This window comes from Sciurus carolinensis, chromosome X (assembly GCF_902686445.1).
Source record: "Sciurus carolinensis chromosome X, mSciCar1.2, whole genome shotgun sequence".
Lineage (NCBI taxonomy): Eukaryota > Metazoa > Chordata > Mammalia > Rodentia > Sciuridae > Sciurus > Sciurus carolinensis.
The window spans coordinates 39,612,700-39,639,857 of record NC_062232.1 but is presented as its reverse complement, the minus strand read 5'-3'; the positions used below and the strand labels follow the sequence as shown (position 1 = coordinate 39,639,857).

Genomic DNA, 27,158 nt, shown 5'->3' with positions numbered 1-27,158 from the left:
GGCAAATACACCAGTAAGGGGGTAGAGTGTGTGGATGCAGGGATGGGTGAAAAATTGGAATTGATCATTCCATCTCCCACAACCCAATGGGTAGTCACTCATTTCTTTCCATGATTTTTTTACTAATAAGTATCCTAGAGAGTTAGTATGGCATAAGAGTTAAGTGACTCAATGCAGAAACCTGATTGCCTAGAATTTGATAAGGGAAAATAAATGTGAAAGAATAACTATAAAGCCCTAAAAAAGAAAAGCAATGATGGAGATTTACCCTACCAGGTATAGGAACACACTATAAAGCCTCTATAGAGCCTTGAGTGTTGTAATCGCACCAAGGGGTTGCAGAGATCCGAGTGGGCACGAGATCCCTCCAAGTAGGCCCAGAGCACCATGGCTGCTAGACCTCCACTGGCCACAGCATGACGGATGAGAAGCAGGAGATACTGGGGAAGCAGAGGCTGGCCTAGCTGCAGGCAATGCAGCACAACAAGAAGCAAAGCACAGGGAAGCAGAAATGAGAAAGAGTATCTTGGCCCAAGTTCTGGATCAGTCAGCTCGAGCCAGATTAAGTAATTTAGCACTTGTTAAGCCTGAAAAAACTAAAGCAGTAGAAAATTACCTTATACAGATGGCAAGGTACGGATGACTTAGCAGAAGGGTATCAGAACAAGGCTTAATGGAAATCCTTGAAAAAGTAAGCCAACAAACAGGAAAGAAAACAACAGTTAAATTGAACAGAAGAAAAGTAATGACCTCTGATGATAAGGATTACTGAATTTAAAATGTTTAGAGAATGGACCTTAAAGGAACAATTCTAGTACAGAAGTTAAGATCTGTTTAAATGTTTACTTTATTTTCTAAATGCCTTTAAAAAATAAACTTGTTATACAAAAAAGTCTCTTTAATTAAAACCATGTGATCTTGAATACACAAACTAGTGAAAACAGTAAAATATCCAGAAATAGATCCAAATATAGAAGGAAATCTGAATATGATTTAAATGGCATCTCAAATCACAAGGAGCTAAGATGAACATAGATACACACATACATTTATTTTGTGTGTTTATGTGTTGCTAGGGATTGAACCTAGGGCCTCATGCATGTCAGGCAAGCACTGTACCACTGAGCTACATTCCCAGCCCCAAAGATGAAATTTTAAATAGTCTATTTATTTCCTAGGACTGTAGTAACAAGTTACCACACACTGGCTAGTTTCAAACAACAGAAATTTATTCTATCACAGTCCTAGAGGATAGAAGTTCAAACATGGTGTCACTACGGCTGGTTCCTTTTGAAGAGAATTTATTCTATGCCTCTGTCATAGCTTCTGGTGGTTCTAGCAACCCTTGATAGTCCTTGATTTATGGATAAATCATGCTAATCTCTCTCTTCACATCACCTTCTGTGTCTTCCTCTTCTTCTGTCACTTGTAAGGGTACTTGTCCCTGGACTTAGGGCTCATTCATTTAATTCAGGATGACCTCATCCCAAGATTCTTAATTACATATACAAAGATCCTTTTTCAAATTAAGGTCACATTTTCAGGTTTTGGGGATATATATTTTTGGTAGATATCATTTAACCCATTTGAAACAGCCATTTAGAAACAGATTAAATGGGATCCCCACCTTATACTATAAATAAGAATAAACTCCAAATGGAAAAGGTCTAAATGTAAAATTGAAACCATATGCATGTGTTAGAAGAAAACCTGGCTATATTCCTTTCTAGTCTGGGTTTGGGGAAAGCAATTATAACTATGCCTCAAAGTCCACATACCTTAGAGAAATAAATTAAATGATAGAAAGTGCTTAGAAGTATGCATGGAATCAGTAAATGTTTGATGAATAGTAGACATTCCCCTAAGTTTCCGAGAGGTTTTGTTTCCCTTCATATTGACTTCTCCTTCCATAACCCTGTGGTAGCACTAATTGGCAAAACTTTATCACCCTGACTTCTTTCTCTCCTCCAGTGGCATCTCCCACATGGAGACTGTACCATCCCAAACTCGCCATAACTACTAGGATTATTTACCAGGAGGGAAATATACCACCCTAACATCTCCCCTTCCTCCACTGGTATCCCCCTAGAGCTTACTGTATCTTCCTGATTTCCCCCATTTCTTCCAGTGCTGTTACTCAGAAGAGGATGTTTCCATTCTGAATTTTCACTCCTCTCCCACAGCTGTATCTCTGAGGAGATAAGTTTTCTGCCTTGCCACCATGCCATAAACAAAGGGACACTTTAGCTTCTATAAATACCACAGGTCTCTATAGCTTAGATCCCAGATCTCCTAGTCTAGGAATCCTACATAGCAATGGACCACATCTCTACCCCTGACCCTTCAGTAATTCAAATAAGTCAGCTTCCTTTTCCACATGTAACAGAAACCTTTTAAAATGATAGTCACTACTAGGAAACTCCCCAACAATTCTGCCATATTCTTTGCCCAACAACATCACTTATGGAGACCAAACACACAAACTACCTGTGCCATTTTGACTATTGGCCTGCAATGGCATTCATGGTGCTCCTAAGAATGTGCAAAACCACAGCCTCAGAAGGGATGATGCTAGGGACCAGGACCCAAAGTAACAGTGGCATTCAGTATTAAAGTAAGTGCTATTGCAAGGAGGATCTCCAGGGTTTCAAAGGTTTAGCACCCAAATAACACTGAGATGACTTGAGGTGTGTGATGTGGGGAGATGAAGTATGTGGGGCAGTAATTAATTTTAAAAAAATATTTAAGAGGACTTCCAGTTTCAGTTCAGAGTCCAAGAGACCTGGAAAGACATTCCTATTCTTATAACAAGAAAAAAAATCAAGATAAGTTGGAAATTTTTCAAACCTATTAGAAAACTGAGGTCAGAGGGCAAACAACTCTTGTAAAATCTGGAGACAGGCATCTTGATGGGAAAACAAGACCTGAGAATTTGCTTACCTGGGACAGATGCCAACTGAATGCCATATAAGCTTTTAGGGGATCTAAATTAGAACTTTTAATGAATTACTGAGGCTCAAATGTGGGCTAATATGAGAATGAGAAGTTCCTGGAGGTTGCACACATGGGAACGTTTCATTATTTTGCAGGATTTTTCTTCAGAAACCCCACAAAACTCTTACAGGGAAAGCCCAAAGAAAAGTCTCTTCATAGTGCTGGCTGGGGGAAAGAGAAAGAAACCACTGTGAAATTCACCCAGATTCATTTTTTCTAATACGATAAAGGGCTTAAAGTCCAGGGGGTTATTAATCAAAACCTATACCCCAAGAACACTGGAGGTATTTTACTTCAGCTAGGGAAAAGCAAAGAGGGAAAGAGTCAAGCTGTAACTTTCCCCTGTCCTCTACACAGGTCCATGATGGCCACCAAAGATTGAAGCTTAGTCAGAACATCAAAGATGACCCTCACACCCAAACCCACCAATACTAACAAGCAAAAGTAATTGGAATACAGCACAAAGGGCAGCTTCAAAGCCAAGGGGAAAGACCAAAACAAAGTATCAATAGGAGAATTTTAAAATTGTGGAGGCAGTAGCAACAACAACAAAAAATAGCAAACACATTCTAACTCCTGAATAAGATCATCAGAAATCCCCACACAAAAGACCTAACAGAAGGAAATATACTCTTATGCAAGCATAAGCAAAGCATTTTTACCTCAATGTCTACTAACCTATACCAGTCTAGCTCTCAAGAAAATGAGGCACAACTGAAGGCAACATCACACTTTGAAGAGACAAAGCAGTAAGCACAACAAGAATTCAAAGTGAAACAGATATTAGAACTGTGAAAAGTCAAAATTTACAACAAATTTAGTTGAAATATCTTAATTTAGAGGAGGTTTCAGTCTTAGAAGAGACTAAGAAGTCTGAGGAAAACAGAAACAAAGTACAAAAGCATACTGGTTATTTTCCTTATAAAAGCAGAGGGACCCCATTATCATGACAGCTAAATCACAGATTCTAGGCCAGCATGGGCAACTGAGTGAGATCCTGTCTCAAAATTAGAAATAAAAATGGCTGGGGATGTAGCTCACTGGTAGAGTGCCCCCTGGGTTTAATCTCCAGTAGTGCAAAAGAAAAGAAAAGATTCACAGTGAAACACAAAAGAGAAAAATGTGTTAAGAAAACAGAAGAGAGCCAGGCACATGGTGTACGCCTGTAATCCTAGCAACTCAGGAGGCTACGGCAGGAGGGATTGCAAGTTCAAAGCCAGCCTCAGCAAAAGTGAGGAACAAAGCAACCCTGTGAATCCCTGTCTCTTAAAAAATACAAACAAAAAATAGGGCTGGGGATGTGGCTCAGTGGTTGAGTGTCCCAAGTTCAATCCCTAGAACCCGCCCCCAAAAAACAACAGAAGAGCATCCAAGAGCTGTGGGACAATATCAAATGATGCAATATATGTGTGACTAGAATTCCAGAAGAAATGAAAGACAAAATGAAGCAGAAGAAATTTTTGAAGAAATAATGGTCAAATTTTTTTCAAAATTAGTAACAGACACTAAATCACATATCCAAGAATCTAAGAAAACTGCAAGCAGGATGAAAACAAACAAATTGACACCCAGATATATAATTCAAACTGCTGAAAACCAAAGACAATAAGAAGATCTAGAAAGCAGTACATAGAAAAACCTGTGGAAAAACAAGGATAAGAATTAGAGTAGACTCAGCCATAAAGAAGAATGAAATTATGGTATTTGTTGGTAAATGGATGGAACTGGGGACTATCATGGTAAGTAAAATAAGCCAGTCCCAAAAAAGCAAAGACTGAATGTTCTCTCTGATATGAGGATGCTAGTACAATGAGGGGGGGTGGGTAGAAGTTCACTGAGTTAGACAAAGGGGAATTAAAAGGAGGGAGGGAGATGGAAATAGTAAAGACAGTAGAGTGAACAGGATATAACTTTCCTATGTTCACATATGAATACACAACCAGTGAAACTCCACATCATGTACAACCACAAGAATGGGATCCTAACTAGAATAAGTTATACTCCATGTATGTATACTATGTCAAAATACACTCTACTGTCATGTATATCTAAAAACAACAACAACAAAAAATGTATTAGAATAGACTTCTTGCTGGGCACTGTGATACATGCCTATAATTCTAGCAACTAGGGAGGCTAAGACAGGAGGACTGCAAGTTCAAGGTCAGCCTGGGCAACTTACCAACACTCTGACTCAAAATTTGAAAATAAAGCCAGGTGTTGTGGTTTACACCTCTAATTCCATGGCTTTGGAGGCTAAGGCAAGAAGAACCAGCCTCAGCAATTTAGTAAGTCGCTGAAGAAACTTAGTCACTGAAGCAACTATCTTGAAATAAAAAATAAAAAAGGGCTGGGCATTTATGAAGCCCTGGGTTCAATCTCCTCTAAATTAAAAAGTACGAGCTAGGGATGTGTCTCTGTGGTTAAGTGCCCCTGGGTTTAATCCTCAGTACTGCAAAAAAAGAAAGAAAGGAAGAAATGTTAATGGTCATAAGGGATAATTATTTTTAAAATGCACTAATAAATGGAAAAATAAAGAAATTTCTGCACACAGATGATATAAAAATTGAACCAAAAGGACCATAAAAATAGGATCTGGGAAGGTAGCTCAGTGGTAGAGTACTTACCTAGTACATGGGTGGCCCTGGGTTCCCAAGTAGATGGGATTACAGGTGTGTGCCACCATGTAGCCTGGCTTTTATCATGAAGAGATTTTGGATTTTAACAAATGCTTTTTGTGTGTATGTATTGAAATGATCACGATTTTTATCCTTCATTCTGTTGATCTGATATATTACATTTATTGATTTGCATATTTTGAACCATCTTTGCATCTCCCAGATGAGACCAATTTGATCATGGCAAATCAGCTTTTTCATGTACTGTTGAATTCCATTTACTAGTATTTTGAGAATTTAAATTTTCACACTAAATTTCCAGTAACAAGTAATGAGACCGAATCAACAGTAAAAGCTCTCAACAAAGAAAAGCACAGAATTGGATGGCTTTACTGATGAATTTTACCAAACATTTAACAAATGCCCTAGGATTTTAACAAACTATTCCCTAGGATTGAAAAGGAGAGAACCCTTGCACATGAAAAGGAGAGAACCCTTGCAAATTTATTCTATGAGGCCAGCATTCCCCTGTTACCAAAACCAGACAAGGATGCGACAACAAAATTTACAGGATCTGAGGTTGTAGTTTAATGTTAGAGCATTTGCCTAGCACTCACAAGACCCTGGGTTTGATCTCAGAACTGTAAAAAGAAAGAAAAGAAAAGAAAGTAAATCCCAGTATCCCTGATGAACATAATGCAAAAATTCTCAAAATACTAGTAAAAGGAATTCAATAGCATATCAAAAAGCTGACTCACCATGGTCAAGTTGCATTCATCTGAGAAATGCAAGGATGATTCAAAATATGCAAATTATCATTTATGTACAATGAATCAAAAAAGTACAAATCAATAAATGTAATATACCAAATTCCAACAGAATGAAAGATAAAAATCATATGATCATCTTAATAGATACACAAAAAGCATTTGATAAAATTCAACATCCCCTCATGATAAAAGCCCCAAACAAGCCAGGCTACATGGTGGTGCATGCCTATAATCCTGGCTACTCAGGAGGCTGAGGCAAAAGGATCACAAGTTCAAGGCCAGCCTGGGCAACTTAGTGAGAACTGTCTCAAAAAAAATTTTTTTTGAAGGGCTGGGCATGTACTTCAGTGGTAGAGTGCTTGCCCAATACATATGAGCTCCTGGCTTCAATTCCAGCACTATAAAACAAAACAAAACAAAAAAGCACTGAACAAATTAGGTATAGAAGGATCCTAGCTTGACATAATAAAGGTCATATATGACAATTCATAGCCAACAACATACTGAATGAGGAACAGCTGAAAGCATTTCCTATAAGATCAGGAATAAGACAAGGGTGTCTACTCTCACCACTCTTATTCAATATAGTACTATACGTTTTAATCAGAGCAATTAGGCAAGAGGAAGAAATAAAAGGCATACAAATAGAAAAGGAAGAAGTAAGCTAGGGATATGGCTCAGTGCTAGAGTGCCAGCCTAGAAAAGGAAGAAGTTAAATTATCTCTGTTTGCAGATAATATGATTCTAAAAAAAATCCTAATGACTACACCAAAAGACTGACAAGCAAATTCGGTAAAGTAGCAGGATGTAAAATCAATATACAAAAATATCAGTAACTTTTCTCTATGCCAAAAATGAATTTGCTGAGAAAGAAAAGAAATAAATCCATCAGTAACACCTGCAAAAATACCTAGGAATAAAATTAAACAAGTATATGAAAAAATTATACAATGAAAATCACAAAGCAATGATGAAAGAGATTGAAGAACAGCCCCCCCAAATATAAAGACTATCCATGTTCATGAATTGGAAGAATTGTTCATACAACCCACAGTGATACATAGAGTCAACGCAATCTCTATCACAATACCAAACATTCTTCACAGAACTAGAAAAGACTCTCCTAAAATTCATATGGAAGAACAAAAGTCCCCAAACAGTCAAAGCAATATTGAGCAAAAGAGTAAAGTTGGCCAGGCATGGTGGCACAGGTCTGTAATCCCAACTTCTTGGAAGGATAAAGCAGGAGGATTGAAAGTTTGAAGTCATCTTCAGGAACTCAGCTAGTGTTATGGTTTGGATGTGGTGTCCCCCAGAAGATCATGTGTGAGACAATGCAAGGTTTAGAGGATAAATGATTGGGCTATGAGAGTCTTAACCCAATATGTGAATTAATCCCCTGATGGGATTAACTGAGTGGAAACTGAATGTGGGTAGGGTGTGATTGGAGGGGGTGGGTCACTGGGGGTATGTTTTGTGGTATATATATTGTATCTGGCAAGCAATCTCTTTCTCTCTGCTTTCTGATCATCATGTAAACTGTTTTCCTTTGCCACACTCTTCTGCCATGATGTTCTGCCTCACTTAGAACCCTGAGGAATGAAGTCGGCTGTCCATGTACTGAGACCTCTGAACCCTGAGCCCCCAAATAAACTTTTCCTCCTCTACCATTGTTCTGGTCTTTTAGTCACAACAGTGAAAAAGATGACTAAAACATAAATTGGTACTGAGAAGTAGGGTCACTATGTGACTAACCTGACCATGTGGTTTAGAAGCTTTGGGAGCTTTTTGAATTGGCGGAAGAAATTTTGAGATGCTTGGCAGTACAACCTGGAAATGCTTTAGATTGTTGTAAGTGGAACTTAATGGCTGATTCTGGTGGGAGCTCAGAAGACCAGAATATCAATAGGACTATGGACAGTGAAGAGAGGGCTCAAGAGGGCTGGGAGAAGGACTCTACTGGAAATTAGACTAGAGGCCATTTTGCATTATGTTCTGGCTGAAAATTTGTCTGTATTCTGCCTGTGTCCTGAGACTTTCTCTGAGGCTGATTTTAAAAGTGATAGACTTCTTAATCTGGTGGAAGAAATTTCTAGGCAGCACAGCATTCCAGTGGTGGCATGGATATTGCTGTCAGCTTTTAGCCAAGATTATTGTGATATTCAGGAGCAGAAAGGAGAGTAGAATATTTGAAAAACTGGGACTTGAATGGCAGAAGTAAAATTGGGGCTAAGGAAAGTGCAGTTGTTAAAGACATTACTGCCACTAAAGAAATGCTAACGACTTTGCCCACATACAATATGAAAGATGGTTTGAGGGCATCTCAGGAATTGGCAAGACCACACCCATCTCAGGTTCATGGAAGTAAAAATTCCTTTGAGAAGAGACCAATGGGCCACCCAGCTTGCACATAGCAGCCTAGGAAGTATTTTTCAATGTGTTCAGCCACCCAGGCACCCAGAGACTGCTGTAGCCAGGGTCCCTGGAGGCTTGACTATTGCTTGAGATGGCAGCAGACCTTGGCATCAACCATGTGGTGCTGGTTCTGCAGGAATGCAGAACATTAGAGTTAGGGAGTCATGAAAGCATCCACCAAGATTTCAAAGGAAGGCCTGGGAGACAAATTAAAGTGCAGCATGGTCAGAGTCCCTGTGAGCACTCCCTGAGAGGAGATGTATGAAGATGTGAGGAGAAAGCCAAAGCTGCAGAGGAGACCCCCAAGATTAAGGAATGCTCATCCTAGGAAAGCTACAGGAATCAAGCAGAGACAAGCCAACGGAAAGGTCATTTTGGCTACAACAAACAAGGTCACAGGAACAGAGCTACACGAGCCCTTTGGACAGAATATTACCGTGCCATGTACCTCAATGTTAAACCACAGGACTTGTTTGCCCAGGTGGATTTCAGTCTTGCTTTGGTTGCATCTCTTTTTTCTTTTACTTTTTCCTTTGTTTATATTTTTAGTTGTTGATGAATTTTTATTTATTTTTTAAAATATTTTTAGTTGTAGATGGACACAATACCTTTATTTGTTTTTATGTGGTGCTGGAGATTGAATCCAGTGCCTCACTTGTACTAGGCAAGTGCTCTACCACGAGCCACAACCCCAGCCCCCCAGCCCTTTTTCCTATGCCCACATTCTTCTAAATAGAAATGTTTACTCTGTGCCTTTATATATTGAATAGTTGTAAATTGCTTGATTTTTTTTTTTTTTTTTGGGTGCTGGGGATCGAACCCAGGGCTTTGTGCTTACAAGGCAAGCACTCTACCGACTGAGCTATCTCCCCAGCCCCCTGAATTGCTTGATTTTTATAGCTGCTCACAATCAGAGTTTGCCCTGCAACTCAGAAGAGACTCTGGACTTGAACTTTTGGGCAATCTTGGAACTGTAGACACTATGAGGACTCTTGGAAATGGATAAAATTTATTTTGCACTGTGAGATGGTCATGAGCTTTTGGGAGCCACTGGGGGTGGAATGTTACTGTTTGGGTGAGAGATATCTCCCAAAAGCTCATGTGTAAGACAATGCAAGGTTTACAGCAGAAATGATTGGGTTATGAGAGTCTTAACACAATCAGTGCATTAATCCCCTGATGGGATTAACTGAGTGGAAACTGAAGGTGGGTAGGAGGCAGGTGTGGCTGGGGTGGGTAGGTCACTGGGGATATGCCTTTGGGGCATATATTTTGTATCTGGCAAGTCTCTTTCTCTGCTTTCTGATCATTAGGTAAGCTGCTTCCCTCCATAACTCTTCTATCATGATATTCTGCCTCACCTTGAGACTCAAGTAATGGAGTCAGCTGTCCATGGACTAAGACCTCAGAAACCATGAGTCCCCAAATAACCTTTTCTTCCCCTACAATTGTTCTGGTCAGATCTCAGTCACAGCGATAGAAAAGCTTACAGTGAGGTCCTGTCTCAAAAACTAAAAAGGGCTCAAAATGTAGCCCAGTAGTAGAGGCTCCCTGGGTTCAATCCTCAGTACTGGAAATTAATTAACAAATTAATTAAAAATTTAAAATGGCTGGGGATGTAGCTCAGTGGTAGAGGACTAGCCTCACATGCTGAAGGCCTTGGGTTTAATCCCCTGTACTGCAAAAATAAATAAATAAATAAACAAAGGAAAAAAAGAAGAAAGCTGGAGGTATCACAATGTCTGCTATGAAGACATACTACATAACCATAGTAACCAAAACAGCATGATACTGGCATAAAACCAGTCACACAGACTAATAGAACAGAAAAGAGATTCCAGAAATAAAATTCCACATATCTGTACTCAACTGATTGACAAGCATGCTAAAAATATTCCCTGGAGAAAGGACAGACTCTTCAATAAATGATGCTAGAAAAATCTGATCTCCACATGCAGACTATTGAAACTTGTCTCACCCTGTACAAAAATCAACTCACAAAGGATCAAAGATGCCAAGCATGGTGGTGCATGCCTTTAATCCCAGCAGCTTGGGAGGCTGAGGCAGGAGGATCATGAGTTCAAAGCCAGCCTCAGCAACTTAGTGAAGCCCTAAACAACTTAGTGAGATTCTGTTGTGTCTAAATCAAATATTTCTTAAAAGGGCTGGAGATGCTACTCAGTGGTTAAGCAGCCCTGGGTTCAATACCCAGTACCAAAAAAAAAAAAAAAAAAAAAAAAAAAAAGGAAGATCAAAAACCTAAATGTAAGACCTGAAGCTCTGACAACTACTGAAAGAAAACATAGGGTCACACTTCAAGATACTTAATCAGCCAATGATTTTCTATATAGGACCCCAAAAGCACAAGAATCAAATGCAAAATCAACAAATGGAATTATATCAAAATTAAAAGCTTCTGCACAGCAAAGAAAAAGTCATTAGAGCGAAGATACAACCAACGGAATGGGGGAAAATATTTGCCAACCATTCATTTGACAGAGGATTTATATCCAGAATATATAGAGAACTTGCTGGGCATGGTAAAATACACTTGTAATCCCAGCTACTTGGGAGACCAAGGTAGAAGGATCACAAATCTGGGACACTTAGTGAGACAATGTCTCAAAATAAACAAAAAAAATAGGCTGGAGATGAAGTTCAGTGGTATAGTTTCCCTGTATTCAATCCCCAGTACTGAAAGGAGGAAGAAGAGGGGGTGGGGGAGGTGGGGGAGGAGGGGGAGGAGAAGAAAGAAAGGAATAAGAAGAAGAAAGAACGGAAGAAGAAGAAGAAAAGAAGGAAGGAAGAAGAAGAAGATGAGGAAGAGGAGGAGGAGGAGAAGGAGGAGGAAGAGAACTCAAAAGACTTAACAATTAAAAACAATCCAATATAGAATAGGCAAATAATATGAATGGATACTTCTCAAAGGAAAATATAAATGGCCAACAAACGTGTCAAAAAATGCTCAATATCATTAGCCATCGGGTAAATCAAAACTACATTGAGATACAATCTCACCCCAGTTAGAATGGTTATTATAAAAACAAACAAATGCTAGTAAGAGTATGGAGATAATGGAACTCCTATATACTGTTGATAGGAATGTAAATTAGTATAGCCATTATTGAGAACAGTATGGCAGTTTCTCAAAAAACTAGAAAGTGAACTACCATATGATACAGAAATCAATTTTCTGAATATATATCAAAATAAAATGAAATCAGAATAGCAAAGGGACATGTGCATGTTCATGATTGTTAGGACACTATTCACAAAAACTAATATATAAAATCAGCCTAGGTGCCTATCAACAGTTTAATAAATAAAATGTGGTGTGTATTATTTAGTCATAAAGAAGAAAGAAATTCTGTCATTTGCAGCAAAGTGGATGCAATTAGAGGACATTATGTTAAGTTAAATAAGTCAGTCACAAGTATCACATGCTCTTACATATGGAAGCTAAGAAAGTCAAACTGAGGGCTGGGGTTATATCTCAGTGGTAGAGAGCTTGCCTGACATGTGTGAGGCACTGGGTTCAATCCTCAGCACCACATAAAAATAAAGTAAAGGTATTTTATCTACCTATAACTAAAAACATTTTAAAAATGAAAAGTCAAACTGAAGTGGAATATTGATCACTAGAGATTGGGAAGGAAGACTGGATTTAATCAATACACACTATGCATATACAGAAATATAACAGTGAACCACATTAATATGTCTAATTAATACATGTTAATAAAAATAAATAAATTACTCATCCACGTGAAATGAAAGGATGTTTTTCCTACAAGTGGTATACCTGAAATAACTTTAGAAAGTCAATTCCTGCCACTGAACAGTGGCTATTATCACTAAACATTGGTAAGCAAGGTTTATAAAAAAAAATATTCAGGCTGGCTGTGGTGATGCACACCTGTAATTCCAGCAGCTCAGGAGGCTGAGGCAGGACATTGCAGGTTAAAAACCAGCCTCAGCAATTTAGCAAGGCTATAAACAACCTAGTGAGATGCTGTCTCAAAATAAGAAATGAAAAGGGTTGGGGATGTGGCTTAGTGGCTAAGTGCCCATGCATTCAGTTCCTGCCATCAAAACAAAACAAAACAAAACAAAACAAAAGTTCTCATGTAAGACAATGCAAGAATGTTCAGTGGTGAAATGATAGGGCTACGAAAGTTTAACCTAATCAGTGCATTAATCCACTGATTAATCCATTAATTGGGTGGTAATGGTAGGTAGGTGGGTTGTGGCTGGAGGAAATAGGTCACTGGGGGCATGCCTTTGGGGTTTATATTTTGTCACTGAGCAGAGTTCTCTCTCTGCTTCCTAGTTTCCATGTCTGAGCTGCTTTCCTCCACTACAACCTTTTGTCATAATGTTCTACAACACCTCAGGGCAAAAACTATGGAGTCCACTGACCATGGACTGAACCTCTGAAATTGTGAGCCAGAATAAACTTTTCCTCCTCTACACTGTTCTTATCATTTTTTTTGGTCACAGTGATACAAAGTGGACTAAAACTAAAGGAGAAAGAAGACAGGGCCGAAATAGTATTCAAAAAAACAATATCTAGTTGGATACAATGGCACAGGCATGTAATCCTAGCAATTTGTGAGGCTGAGGCAGGAGGATCATAAGTTTGAGACCAGTCTATTGAAACCCTATCTCAAGATAAAAAATCAAAATGGCCAGGGATGTGGCTCAGTAGTAAACCAACTGAGTTCAATCACCAGTACTGAAGAAAAAAGGAAACAATATCTGAAATTGTGCATAGTTGCATAGTTGAAAAATAAACATACATAACTACACATTCAAGAGGTTAAGAAAACCCTAAAGAGAATAAACCTAAAGAAGTCCATCCCAAACATAGCATCATTACAATTCTTTTTATTTCATTTTATTTACTTATTTTATTTTTTATGAATTAGCTTTTTTAATTTCATTTTTAAAATTTTTATTAGTTGTAGATGGACACAATGCCTTTATTTTATTTATGTATTTATTTTTATGTGGTGCTGAAGATCAAACCCAGTGCCTCACACGTGCTACATGAGTACTATACCACTGAACCACAACCCCAGACCCTTAACTTCATTTTATTTATTTATTTTTATGTGGTGCCAAAGATTGAACCCAGTGCCTTACACATGCTAAGTAAGTGCTCAACCACTGAGACACAACCCCAGTCCTATTTACTTATTGATTTATTTATTGGTACTGGAGATTGAACCCAGGGACACTTTACCAATCCCCAGTTACATCCCCAGCTACATTTTTATATTTTTTATTTGTTCTTATACATGACAGTAGAATGTATTTTGATATATTATACACACATGGAGTATAATTTCTCATTCTTCTCATGATGTAGAATTACATTGGTCATGAAATCATATATGAACATAAGATAGTAATTTCTGATTCATTCTACTATCTTTCCTATTCCCGTTCCCCCTACCTTCCCTTAATTCCCCTTTGTCTAAACAAGTACTTCTATTCTTCCCTATCCCACCCTTGTTGTGAGTTAGCTTGCACATCCAAGAAAACATCTGGCCTTTGGTTTTTGGTGATTGGCTTATTTTGCTTAGCATGATATTCTCCAGTTCCATCCATTTACTGGCAAATGCCAGAATTTCATTCTTCTTTATGGCTGAGTAATATTCCATTGTGAATATATACCACATTTTCTTTATCCATTCATCTGTTGAAGAGCATGTACGTTGGTTTCATAGTTTAGCTATTGTGAATTGAGCTGCTATAAACATTGATGTGACTGCATCACTGTAGTATGCTGATTTTAAGTTGTTTGGTTATAAACAGAGGAGTGGGATAACTGGGTCAAAAGGTGGTTGAGAGACAGGGTCTCACTAAGTTGCTTAGGGCCTCGTTACATTGCTGAGGCTAGCCTTGAACATGCCATCCTCCTGCCTCAGTCTCCCAAATTGCTGGGATTATAGGCATGTGCCACCATGCCCAGTTTTCATCACCACACTTCTGAAATCTGAAGACAAAGAAAAAATCTTGAAAACAGAGAAAGAGAGAAACTATGTCTTATCTACATAGGAAAAACTACTTGAATAACAATTAATTTCTCATCAGAAAACACAGAAGCCAGAGCCAGATGCAGTGGTACATACCTGTAATCCCAGCTATTCAGGAGCATAAGGCAGGAGGATCACAAGTTCAAAGCCAGCATGGGCAATTTAGTGAGACCCTGTCTCAAAATAAAATTCAAGAAAGGGCTGGGGATGTGTGGTAGAGTGCTCCTGGATTTAATCCCTACTAACACACACACACACACACACACACACACACACACACACAGGCAGAAAGAAAACCTAGAGGCCAGAGAGAGGTAGAAAAATAAAAGTGACAAATTTTTTAAAAGGCCAACCAGGAATTTTTTAAACAGCAAAAATATACTTTAGGCATGAAGGGGAAATCAAGACATTCTTCAATGAAGGAACACTAAGAGAATTTGTTGCCAGTAGACCCACTCTGCCAGAATGGCTAAAGAAAGCCAGGCATGGTGGCACACAACTATAATTCCAGCTACTAGGGAGACTGAGGCAGAAGGACTATAAATTTGAGGTCAGTCTGGGCAAGTAAGTAAGACCCTATCTCAAAAAATAAAAAGGTCTTGGGGTATAACTCAGTGGTAAAATGCCCCTGGGTTCAATCCTCAGTAGCAAAAACAAACAAACACACACACACACCAATAAAATGGACTTCAAAATCAAAATTAAAAATGATTTACAAAAGACTCCATTAAGATTAAAAGGACCAAAAAAAGATAAAGACAAGTTACAGACGGGGAGAAAATATGTGCAAACCACATATCTGAGAATGGACTTAAGTATATAAGGAACTCTCAAGACTCAACAGTTCAAAAAAATTCAATTAGAAAATGAGCAAAGGATGTGGAAAGACATTTCACCAAAGGGGATACAGAGATGACAAATAAACACATGACAAGATGTTGCACATCACTAGTTATTACAGAGATGTACACTCACCTGAGCCTCAGTCATTTCTTGTTCTTCTTGGGAAAAGACAAATTCAGAGATCTCTTAAGTCAGAGCTGAGGGAGGTATGGGACTATGAGGCTGCAGGGAAAGGAGAAAAAAAAACAAATGGAGATAAGAGATATAGTTGATCTCAGGTGTCTAACTGCTGATAGTTCAGCTATATCTCTCATATCTCCCTAAAGCATCAAACTAAAAATGGCCACTCATAAGACAGCCAAAAGTTCTGGCTTCACCAGTAGAAGAAATTTAGAATTTTCAGAACATTTGGCCTTTGACAGTTATTCACCTCTGCCACTGTAGCATGAAAGCTGTCCCAGAGAGTATGCAAACAAATGAGTGTAGCTGTGCCCCAATAAAATTTTATTATTAGACACTGAAATTTGAATTTCATGTAATTTTCAGGTTTGATGACCCCTGATATATAGCTTAGATCAGGAAGTTTTAATGGTAGTGTGCATACAACTGTCATTTAAAACCAGATTTACAATATAGTGACTTTACTTAGATCCATAAATCCTACTTCTAGAAATTTATCACCAGGAAACAATCATGGTTGCACACAAAAATCTGAAAGCAGACTGTTATCCCATCCTAGATAATAAAGATTTTTAAACATTGGACACATTGAAATTTCCAGTAAAGGGAAGTGTCTCAAACATCTGAGGCTATCTGAAGGATCAAATACTATGCATCTGTGTCAACAATTATTATGTGGTCTTGTGATGGATGGCAAAACCAGGCCTGGTTATACAATGAAATTATAAGAACACTATCATGGTCTGGGGTTGTAGCTCAGTGGTACAGCGCTTGCCTATCATGTGTGAGGCACTGGGTTCAATCCTCAGCACCACATATAAATAAGTAAAATAAAGGTCCATTGACTAAAAAAAATATTTTTTAAAAAACAGTTTTGTGAAAAACTAGTGCCTGGGGAAAGGGTGAGTTCCCTACCCTTTCTTTCAGCCCTCTTTCAAGAAACCTAACTAACCATAGGCATTGTAAATAACTACCTCTAGGAAACTAACAACTCCCCTTGGAAGTATAAACACACTTGTTGAGGCTTCTGGCACAAGGCCAGAAATTTATCAGAGGCCTGTGAGAAGAGCCAGTTTTTCCTCTATCACACTCTGCTTTTGTAAACATGCTTCCCCCTAGAAACCCACAGACTTCTATCCTGTAGACTAGAAATTTTATGGCACCAGATGGCCTATAAACATTGTGAGAAATGGGATAGGGGCTCAGAATTTGGAGTTTCATCTCCTCTGGGCCCACCATCATAAAGATAAAGATTTGGCTGGGAGTGGTGGCACACGCCTGTAATCCCAGCAGCTTGAGAGGCTAAGGCAGGAGGATCATAAGTTCAAAGTCAGCCTTAGCAAAAGTGAGGTGCTAAGCAACTTGGTGAGTTCCTGTCTATAAATAAAATATTAAAAAGGGCTGGGGATGTGACTCAGTGGTTAAGCACCCTTGGATTCACTCCCCAGTACCCCCAAAAAAAATAATAATAAAAAATACATAAAGCTTGAATTCTCCCACTCTCTGAGTGCCATTTGTGGCTGCTTCTCCTGGATTCCCACAACATTCTAGAAAGAAAGCAAATATGGTTAAATACTAACAATTGGTGAATTTCAGTGAGGGCTCTATGGGTGTTCACTGTAAACTACTCTGTAGGTTTGAAGTGTAAAATAAATTTAGTATTTTTTTTGTACCTGGGATTGAAACCAGGGGTGTTTTATCACTGATCTACATCCCCAGTTCTTTTTATTTTCTATTTTTTTAGACAGAGTCTCACTAAGTTTCTTAGGGCCTTGCTAGTAATATCTTTAAGTAAAAAAAAAAAAATTGTGAAATATGTTAGTAGATTGAAAAGACCCATCTTCCACCCATCAGAACTGTCTACCAAATAAAGATAATAAATGTTTCCTCTCTTCTCAGAGGAAAGTAGTATAGATCAACTAGATAATATTTGTCTAACTACTGTGTTAGGAAGAAATTGACACTGGCAATACCATTTTCGAATAGCCTCCATCTTCCAGCTCTGACTCTGTCTGACCTTAAACCCCAGACAATACTCTATGGTCATGCAAAGAAACCCCAAACAATACTGCATCTCCATAAAAAGAAAGGAAAACACTTGGTTCAACATGGAACAATGACCACCTCAAAGAATGGAGGTGAGGACCAAAAGGATCCTTCCCTGACAAGTCCCTAGCAACTGCCTAACTGCAAAAATTCCTCCACTCCCTCCTGCCCTAGACTATAAGCAGAAGGGTCTCTGTCTCCAATGGGCCTCCCTCCACAGGTTTGTCCCAAATAAACCTGTGTTACTATTGAGCCACCTCTCCTATTTCCTTCACTTGCTTCTTTCCTTACATCAAGTATCCTTTTCAAGCACATTAAATCTAATTTTAGTCACATGTAACATGAGATTTACAAAAAGAAAATTAAGTCATAAAAAAATTAAGTCTCAATGTTTCCTTTACAATCATCTTAAGAACAACAACAAAAAAAATTTGATTTGCTTAGGTTTTGAACACTTGAAAAACAATAAGTCCCATAAAACCTTGCTTTTACACACTGAATGCACAAATTACCTGGGAAGACTTACTGGTCAGGGGTGAGTGCTCTAGGGCCTACTGAGGGAGGATAACATTTGGGGGATTCTAGCCTCTGGTTTCTCTTCCAGATTCAGGCCTTGACTTGCTGGATTAGGTGCTATTGTTTCCTTACAAGGAAAATAAACTTATGCACTCAAGGATTTAAAATGCATTCATAAAAAGCTTACATTTAAATAAAAATATAGGAACCAATCCCAAATATAACTAGGCCAATCCTCGGTGGAGGACTTCAATGACCCTTCATTTCACTTATTGATGTAATTAGAAATGGTGTTTTGTCAGTCTCCACTTTGAGACCCAGTTATTGATTGAGAGCCACAGGGCTAATCATTGAAGACGAATCTCCATTTAAAACCTTTTAAACGTTCATACTCACTCCCGTTACTAGAGTGAAATCCAAACCCCCCATGTAAAGAAAAAAATCAATACCCAGACCAAAACAGATCACACAGGATATACTCGCTTCCTCACAGACTAAAATCATAAATAATTCTTGCCCGGCTGCTTCCAAATACCTGCCTTTTAAATTATAAATGCTTTTCTCCCTCTCCCTACCTCCGCCTGTGAGTTTTGCCTCTCCCAGAACCCGCCAAATCCCATTAAACTCCACCTCCACCTGCCACGCATTGTCTCTACAGGTTCCACGCTCGGCTTTACAGTTCCCCATTGGCCTATTTATTGACACAAGGTCCCGGCGCGCAAGCTCTGCAGTCTTTCGTGATTTCCCCGGATTCCATGAGGCCCCGCCCCTCTCCTCTTCCCTATGGCCTGTCTACTTCTGTTAAGGAACGCCCCAACCAACCTGGCTATTTGGTTGGCCAGCACGCTTGCCACTACGTCATTCTCCCGCGCCACCCGGAAGCCGCTGTTCCTACCAACATCTCTTATTGCCGGCGGCCCTAAGGTAAGGGTGGCGTTTGGGTGTCCCAGGATGAACGAGTCCCAGAGTTGGGAGGGGCAGAAGGTGGAACCCCCAACATGAACCGCAGGAGCCCAATCCCAACATTTAGAGGGTGGAAATGACCTATGTGTGAGGCCGAATTGGAGTGGTCAACGTGGTCTTTCCCCCTCCCTACTTCCCAGTAGCTCATCATGGCGACGCCCCCTAAACGGCGGGCGTTGGAAGCCACGGGGGAGAAAGTGCTCCGCTATGAGGCCTTCATCAGTGACGTGCTGCAGCGGGACTTGCGGTGAGTGACAACCCGGAGGCGGGACGTTTGGAACATTCCACGTGGTGGGTGGGGCAGTCAGAGTCAGTGCCAAGCCATCGGATTGGTGGGCGAGGCGTTGGTAGCCCGGCCCTGCTCACCTTTCTACCGGGAAGTAGGGGACGACATCCGGGGTGCGGTATGGCTGGAACGTGGCGTTTATAGCGGAGATTGTGTCAGCGCATGCGCGGCCTCTTAGGTTGTTTATTGGACTAGACCTAGGTTTCCGGAGCTAGAGAAGAGTTCGCGTCCTGGCCTGCCCATTTTGCTGTCGTTGTCAACACTTCTACTTCACCTCACCTCTTTGTGCCTTATAAACTTTCTACATCTGTGAAATAAGGAAGTTTGTGGAATCTTCTCATACAATGGTTTTGAGTTTCCAGTAGTTCACTGACATGTCCCTGTTGTCCCAGCTACTGGCGAGGCTTGAGCCCAGGAGTTTGGGACTACCCTAGGCAACAGAGTCAGACCCCATCTCAAAAAAGAAAAAGAAAAAAACAACTAAGTAGATTTTTTTTTTTTTTTTGGCTTTGCTGGGGATCGAACCCAGGGCCTTGTGCTTGCAAGGCAAGCACTCTACCGACTGAGCTATCTCCCCAGCCCAACTAAATAGATTTTTAAAAAAGGAATTAGTGTGGATGCCTGAAGCACACTGAGACTCAATGAGTATGAAGAACTGTTATTGCTGTCATTAATCTGAGCAGAAAGTAATGTTCAAAACTAGGACTGTATGATCTTCCTAAAAGGAAGTGAAGATTTTTCTGGAATGAGGGGACGCTTTGATTGGCAGGAAACATTGACAGTACAGTGTAGTAATAATAGTAATAAATAATAGCTAACAATTATATAGTGCTTGCGATTTGCCATGTGTTATTCTAAACACAATGTAGTAAATGCTCCTTTCATCCTAATGACTCTTATGAGGTAATAGGATCATCTCCATTTTATAAACAGACAAACAGTCCCAAACGAATTTTGTATTTCAGTCACACAGCTAATAAAGGGTAGAGCCCAGATTCAAACCTAGGCAGTCTCACTCAGAGTCCAAAAATCTTAATTTATGAGCTAAAATACTTGTTAGGGGATGATGTGAGGTATTCCAAAAGGGACAGAGCTGCCTATTGGTCACCATTTTATTTTCATCCTGTCAGAAAGGTGCTGGATCATCGAGACAAGGTATATGAGCAGCTGGCCAAATACCTTCAACTGAGAAATGTCATTGAGCGGCTGCAGGTAAGGACTTCAGGATTGGGTGCCAGTTTTTTGTGTGTTGCAGGGGAAGGAGATGGGAAGAGAGACCCCAGACCAAAACTTGTCACCTGGCCTAAAATTTGACCACTGATCCCTACCTCTTTTTCCCTGGCCCTACAGGAAGCTAAACACTCGGAGTTATATATGCAGGTGGATTTGGGCTGTAACTTCTTCGTTGACACAGTGGTGTGAGTGTCTACCCACCCCCCTCTGAGCCCCCGGGGTTCAGCTTCCCCCTTCCTTCATGCAACAAGTATTTTTAGTATCTTCTACATACCAGACACCGTGCTAAGTTTTATATTTCATTAGGATATAAACTAGGTGTTGGGGATGTGTCAGTGAATAAAATAGAACAAGAGCCCTGCCCTTCCAGAGCCTCAATTTGGGGAAGGGAGGGAATAGGAAACATCTTAAATGAACTGTGTGGTATGCTAAATAGTAATAAGGATTTCCCCCATTTCCTCTGACCTCTCTTTACTCAGCCCAGATACTTCGCGCATCTACGTGGCTCTGGGTTATGGTTTTTTCCTGGAGTTAACACTTGCAGAAGCCCTCAAGTTCATTGATCGTAAGAGCTCTCTCCTCACAGAGTAAGTTCATTCCATGAAGACAGTGTCTAAAAACACCAATGTTGACCAGGGGTGTAGCTCAGTGATAGAACACTTGCATGCTACACATGAGGCCCTGGGTTCCATTCTCAGCACCACACACAAAAATACATAAATAAAATTACCATTTTCAACATTCTTTTCCCTTTCCTATGGCTTCCTTGGATGGTACTCCCTTCCTCCTCAAAGCTGGGGCTGAGAAGAGTAGGGATTCAAAGCTCAGCCCCAGATTTAGCACATAATAAACATTCAGTAAATGGTCTTGTATTGTTCATTCACACAAACATTTATTGGGCATCTTCTGTATGTAGGTTTTGTGTTTGGGCAGTGGGGATGCAGCAGGAAACAAGAGAAGAGTTCCTTAAAAGCTTAATTATAGAGGGCCTACAAATGTTATACATACATATGTGCATACTTATAATTATCTTCAGATCCATAAGGTCTCAACCTGTTGATCAGTAACAGTAAATCAAGTTATCTCTCACTGTACCTCCTACATTTTTCCTGCTCATTCACTGTGCTTTCACCACATTGACCTTCACAGGCTTCTTTAAACACCCCAAGAATGGTCCCACTTCAGGGCAAATGCAATGGCTGTTCTCTCGCCAGCAGTGCTCTTCCTATGTGACTCCCTTTCCCTTCATTCAATTGCCTTGCTTAAATATCAACTCCTCAACAGCCTTCTGTAAGCTGACTTTAAACTTGCAACCCCTGGCACTCTTGATCCCTCTCCTATCTTTTCTTTTTTCCCAGCATTCATCGCCTCTTTTATTAACTGTGTAATTCTTTCTTTGTCATGTCAATCGTATCCTTCAGTTAGATTATAAGCCTCATAAATGGAGAAATTTTGTCTATATCCCAGGTGACTAAAATAGTACACAGCATAGACACTGTGTTTGTTGGGTGAATTTAAAAGTTTATGCTGGAAGAAAATCGAAGTGGTGATGGAAGCAGATCTATGTAGGAAGTGGTGGGAAATATGTGGGCTCCAGGTAAGTTTAGGTTTTGTGCAGGGGAGGGCAATGGGGATCATGGGTTAGAGATTTGAAATGTAGGTAGAAAAGGCCCCCCAGTGGAAGTGACAGTTGAGTCATTTGGTGGAATGAACAAGCTAGGGGCTGGCTAGAGAAGAACATTCCTAGCAAAGGAGACAGTGTGCCTGGCATGCTAGAGAAACTACAAAGTGGGGTGAGCAGGACTCAGATGAAATGAGTGTGGGGGCATTGATCAGTATACTTAGATTAATAACATCTTATAAAAGTAAATACTACTGGGTCTAAAATTTCTTCTTGGTTATGTTTATTCCTACATTAATTTCTTCTAGAGTTGCCTCCATAGGGTTCAGTAATTGTTCTCTTTTCAAAAATTTCCAGGGTTTCATTGTTAGTAGACTTGAGACCTGCTGAGATTTCTAGATCATGGTTATCAGATCACTTAGCAAATAGCCTTATCAGGGGGCTCACTTTCATGGTCAATGCAATACTAAACAGTTGGTCATTTAGACCAAGTCCAGTTTTTATAACAGAGCTTTCCTTCTATGTCAGGATTCCTGAGCCTTTCAAATAGATTTTAATTTTTTCAGAATCCATTTCTGTCCCCAGAATGAGTTATTCAAATTGTCAGCATCTGCCACCTTGCCTGGTGTTTTGTTTTGTTGTTTCAGTACTGGAGATCGAACCCTAGGTCTCATTCATTGCTAGGCAAGCATTCTGCCACTGAGCCCAAGGCCTTGATATATTGTCCTGGTTCCTTAGTGTGATGAAAAATGTGGTTGAAGGGCTGGGTGCAATGTGCATGCCTGTAATTCCACTGACCAGGTGGAGTACAAGTTCAAGGCCAGTCTGAACAACTGTCTCAAAATAGAAAGAACTGGGGATGTAGCTCAGTGGTAGAGCACCACTGGGTTCAATCCCTAGTACTAGGAAAAAAAAAAAACACCAAAATAATTAAAAAAAAGAAATGGGGAAAAAAACATGATTGACTTTCCTATTACTTTATTATAATTAGTAGGACTATCTGAAGATTTAATCTTTCTAGGAAATGGGAATTTAAGTCTGGGTGGCCCTCTTTAAAATACTTGGCTACTTGGAGCACACTTCAAACCGTCAATTCTTCTTGTTTTTAGTATATTTCTTTGTTTGATGAAGGAAGAGGTCAGGTTGCTATATATATATATTTTCCTGATTATACTCTCATAAATAGACATGCAATTATGTAGAAACAGCACAACTATATGACTGTTAACATTGCCTTACTGCATCAGTAGTAGCAGAGTAAACATTCCTTTTGTGTACAACTAGCATTTGATGAACTTTATATTTTTCTCCCCCTACCCTGAACTCACCTTCCTTTTTTTTTTTTTTTTTTTTTTTGATGCTGGGGTCAAAACCCAGGGCCTTGCACTTGCTAAGCACATGGTCTACCACAGAGCCACCTAGCCATCTCCTTTCCTCTTGAGCGGACTCATAGCTTTTCATAGACTAAGCTTGTATCATTACCTAATTTTGTTTTCTTTTGATGTTCAGATTGTCCCTAGGAGCAGATCAAGTTCATTCCTGTGTTATTTGAGCATTACCCCAGATATTCATTTTTTGTAGATGGACACAATACCTTTATTTTATTTATTTATTTTCTTGTGGTGCTGAGGATTGAACCCAGTGCCTCACATGTGTGAGGCAAGCGCTCTACCACTGAGCCACTACGTCGGCTGCCCCCCGCCCGGATATTCTTGAAAATATTCTTGCTGTCTAACAACAATACCATGCTTCATTACCTGTTCTTAAACCTAAACTCAAACATCTTTTGAGGATTTCAGGTTCTTTGAGTCAAGTAGTCTTTCACTTAATTCATTCGACATCCATTGGGTACCTACCTATTCTATGCCAAATGCTGTTCTGATTCCCAGAGATAGGGCAGGGAACACAACAGACCAAAATCTCTGCTTTTGCACAGCCAGTGTTCTAGTGAAGGAAACAGACAGTAAATAAGTAAATAATGTTGCATGGTAGATGTTGGCAGTTCTAGAGAAAGAATATATATGGAGATTGGAAGCATTGCCTGGGTTTGAGCAATTGTGATTTTAAATAAAATGATTGCTTGGATGTGGGGTATTAGAAAAGAGAAATCTTGCGGCTGGGGATGTAGCTCAGTGGTTTGAGGGCTTGTCTAGTATGCAGATGCCCTAGGTTAATCCCACCACCACAAAGAGAGAGAGAGAGAGAGAGAGAGAGAGAGAGAGAGAGAGAGAGAGAGAGAGAGAGAGAGAAAGAGAAGAGAATCTAGGTTGAGAGAGAGAGAGAGAGAGAGAAAGAGAGAAAGAGAAGAGAATCTAGGTTTTTGCTGAGCAACTGGAAGAATGGAGTTGCCATTACCTGAGATGGAGAAGACAGGAGGAGCAGATTGGGAGAGGCAGGTCAGGAGTTCCATCTAGGACTTGGGATGTATGTGGTGCTTACTAAGCACTGAAGTGAGTTTTTTGAAGTAGTTAAAACTCCCTAGTCAAGTGCAGAAGAAAGGGCTGGGCTGGCAATATAAACTTGGGAGATACAGGTATATAGTTGGATTCATACTGTTTTTTTCCCAACCTAACATCCTATCTTACTGCTCTCTATTTTTCAGACAGAATTTAGTTTCATTTACCTTTCAAACTGACTGACTACTACATTGACAGGTAGCTCAGCACAATAAAACCTGCATACCTTATGCTATCATGCTCCAGCGTGATCTAGTTTCTTCTTACCTCTTGGACCTTATCTTACTCTACCTCCCTTCATCGTTCACTTAATTTCTAACCCTGACCTCCTGGCTCCTCCTCAAAAGGCTCATTCCTGCTTCTGTGGGAGAGACTCTCTTACTACTTTTCTTACTCCATCTTCAATTCATTCTCATTCTTCAGAAAGCCATTCCTTGACCCTTTGTATCCACTAGGATTCTTTTGGATGACCTGATCCAAACTGGCTTAGACAAAAATAATCGACTAGTTTATACAACTCAACAGTCCAGGGCTAGGGTGGTTTTAGGCAGCTCCAGCTTCTTAGTTGCTTAAGCCATGGCCCCCTTTCACATTTGACATCCAACACTTTGGCAAATCCTGTTGGCTCAACCTTCAAAATATATCCCAAATCCATTCATTTTTTCATGACCTGCTGTGACCCGAGCCTCCACCTCTCCACTAGGAAAAAAAAAAAAAAATATATATATATATATATATATCCCTGTGGTACTGGAGATTGAACCCAAGACCTCACATATGCTAGGCAAGTGCTCTATCACTGAGCAACATCCCTAGCTCTTTTTTAAAATTTAAGACAGGGTCTGGCTAAGTTCCTCAGGCCAGCCTCAAACTTGTGATCCTCCTGCCTCAGTTTCCTGAGTAGCTGGGATTATAGGCAAGCACCACCATGCCCCCATTTCAAGTAGGTTAATGCAGTATCCTCCTCACTGGATTTCCTACTTCCACATTAGTTCTCCTTATCCTCAGTCACTCAGCTCAGCAGCCAGATGGATCCTCTTAAACCCCAGTTAGTCCACCTCCCTTTTCTGCTCACAATTCTCCCCTGTGCCTACCTCACTTGGCATCAGGTCATTACCATGGCCTTAGAAGCTTTATAGAATTTGTATCCCTCCTTTCCTCACCTCTAACAATCTCCCTTTGCTTACTCTTTTCCAGTCCCTATGGCCCCCTGCAGTCCCTCAAATGTGCCAGTCACACTCCACCACAGTGCCTTTGTATTGGCCATTGGAGTATGTGGTATACTCATCCTCGTGTAGCCACACTATTCACTTCTTATTTTAATGCTTTACTTGAACACATGTCAGTGAAGCCTTCCCTGAGTACTCTGTTGAAAATTGCACACCCCATCCCCTATTTCTTATCCTCCCTCATCATTTAATTGTTTTTCCTTGTACTTAAACCATCTGATATACCATATATTTTTTATTCCATCATTTATTGTCTGTCTCTTCCTAGCAAGACTTTGAGCTCCTTGAGGCCAGGATTTTTGTTCATTGTGTTTGCAGCATCTCCCCAGTACTTAAAAAACTGCCTGGCATATAGTAGATGTTCAGTAGTCTTTGAAACGGTGAAGTCCAGATGGCAGCCAGCCAGATCTCCACAGGAGCAGGCTGGGCAAAATTAACCAGGATGTAGATAGTTCTTGATGTAATGAGGAACAGTTATCCTAATAATTATAAGTGGGGCCCAATTTGCCCTTTCTTGTTTCTTTTCTCCAGGCTCAGCAACAGCCTCACCAAGGACTCCATGAATATCAAGGCCCATATCCACATGTTACTAGAGGTGAGAGCAGCTCACTCTACTCTTAGACTAGCTCCAGATTTAGAATCGTGACCTAAAGAAGGGAAGAAACATCTTTCCCTCTAAACTGGAGCCAAGGGAGGGGAGGTCAGAGCAAAGGTGGGTGGGATCTGAACTTAGCCCCTATTCAGTCTCTTCTGTCCTCTTTTGCAGGGACTTAGAGAACTACAAGGCCTGCAGAATTTCCCAGAGACACCTCGACATTGACTGCTTCTCTCCATCCTCCGACATTAAAGAGCCTGAATGCCTTTGAGTCACATGGCCCTTCTTTTTCCTTTAAACCCTGCTGGTTGCCAAGGTGTCCTTTTTCTAGAGCACAAAGTTACTGGGAGAC

At 40.0% G+C, this 27,158-nt stretch overlaps 2 protein-coding genes and 1 pseudogene across 7 annotated transcripts in view; 2 read left to right on the top strand and 1 right to left on the bottom strand.

Moving 5' to 3' along the window:
* The window catches only part of Znf81 (zinc finger protein 81), a 111,330-nt gene extending 92,143 nt beyond the window's left edge, over positions 1-19,187 (bottom strand). Inside the window, exons 1-3 of one of the 5 annotated variants that reach the window (XM_047535618.1) lie at positions 19,054-19,180; positions 18,420-18,550; positions 15,814-15,903 (exon numbers count right to left, since the gene is read on the bottom strand). The gene's annotated coding sequence lies outside the window, so the exon portion shown is untranslated. Of the gene's footprint in view, positions 1-15,813; positions 15,904-18,419; positions 18,551-18,998 lie in introns of all 5 variants that reach the window. The other 4 variants (XM_047535619.1, XM_047535617.1, XM_047535616.1 and 1 more) reach the window with 4 other exon arrangements.
* LOC124971805 (programmed cell death protein 5-like) lies at positions 417-772 on the top strand (annotated as a pseudogene).
* A 37-nt stretch (positions 19,188-19,224) lies between the features above and the next one.
* Uxt (ubiquitously expressed prefoldin like chaperone) lies at positions 19,225-27,077 on the top strand. Of its 2 annotated transcripts, none has more exons than XM_047535639.1 (7): positions 19,225-19,347; positions 19,530-19,633; positions 20,803-20,884; positions 21,023-21,090; positions 21,385-21,492; positions 26,743-26,806; positions 26,978-27,077. In XM_047535639.1, exons 2-7 carry the CDS (start codon positions 19,536-19,538, stop codon positions 27,029-27,031), a joined length of 474 nt encoding a protein of 157 aa, XP_047391595.1. In that variant the 5' UTR covers positions 19,225-19,347; positions 19,530-19,535; the 3' UTR covers positions 27,032-27,077. The 2 variants fall into 2 exon arrangements, with proteins under 2 accessions (XP_047391595.1, XP_047391594.1); XM_047535638.1 differs by having other exon boundaries at positions 19,257-19,347; positions 19,527-19,633.
* The last annotated feature ends 81 nt before the right edge of the window (positions 27,078-27,158 follow it).

What these genes read in the sequence shown, in the direction of transcription:
- Uxt (XM_047535639.1), top strand. Translation starts at nt 19,536, where the DNA reads ATGGCGACGCCCCCTAAACGGCGGGCGTTGGAAGCCACGGGGGAGAAA. An exon ending in TTCTTCGTTGACACAGTGGT is followed by an intron (nt 21,091 to 21,384) that starts GTGAGTGTCTAC and finishes CTCTTTACTCAG; the next exon opens with CCCAGATACTTCGCGCATCT. An exon ending in ATATCCACATGTTACTAGAG is followed by an intron (nt 26,807 to 26,977) that starts GTGAGAGCAGCT and finishes CCTCTTTTGCAG; the next exon opens with GGACTTAGAGAACTACAAGG.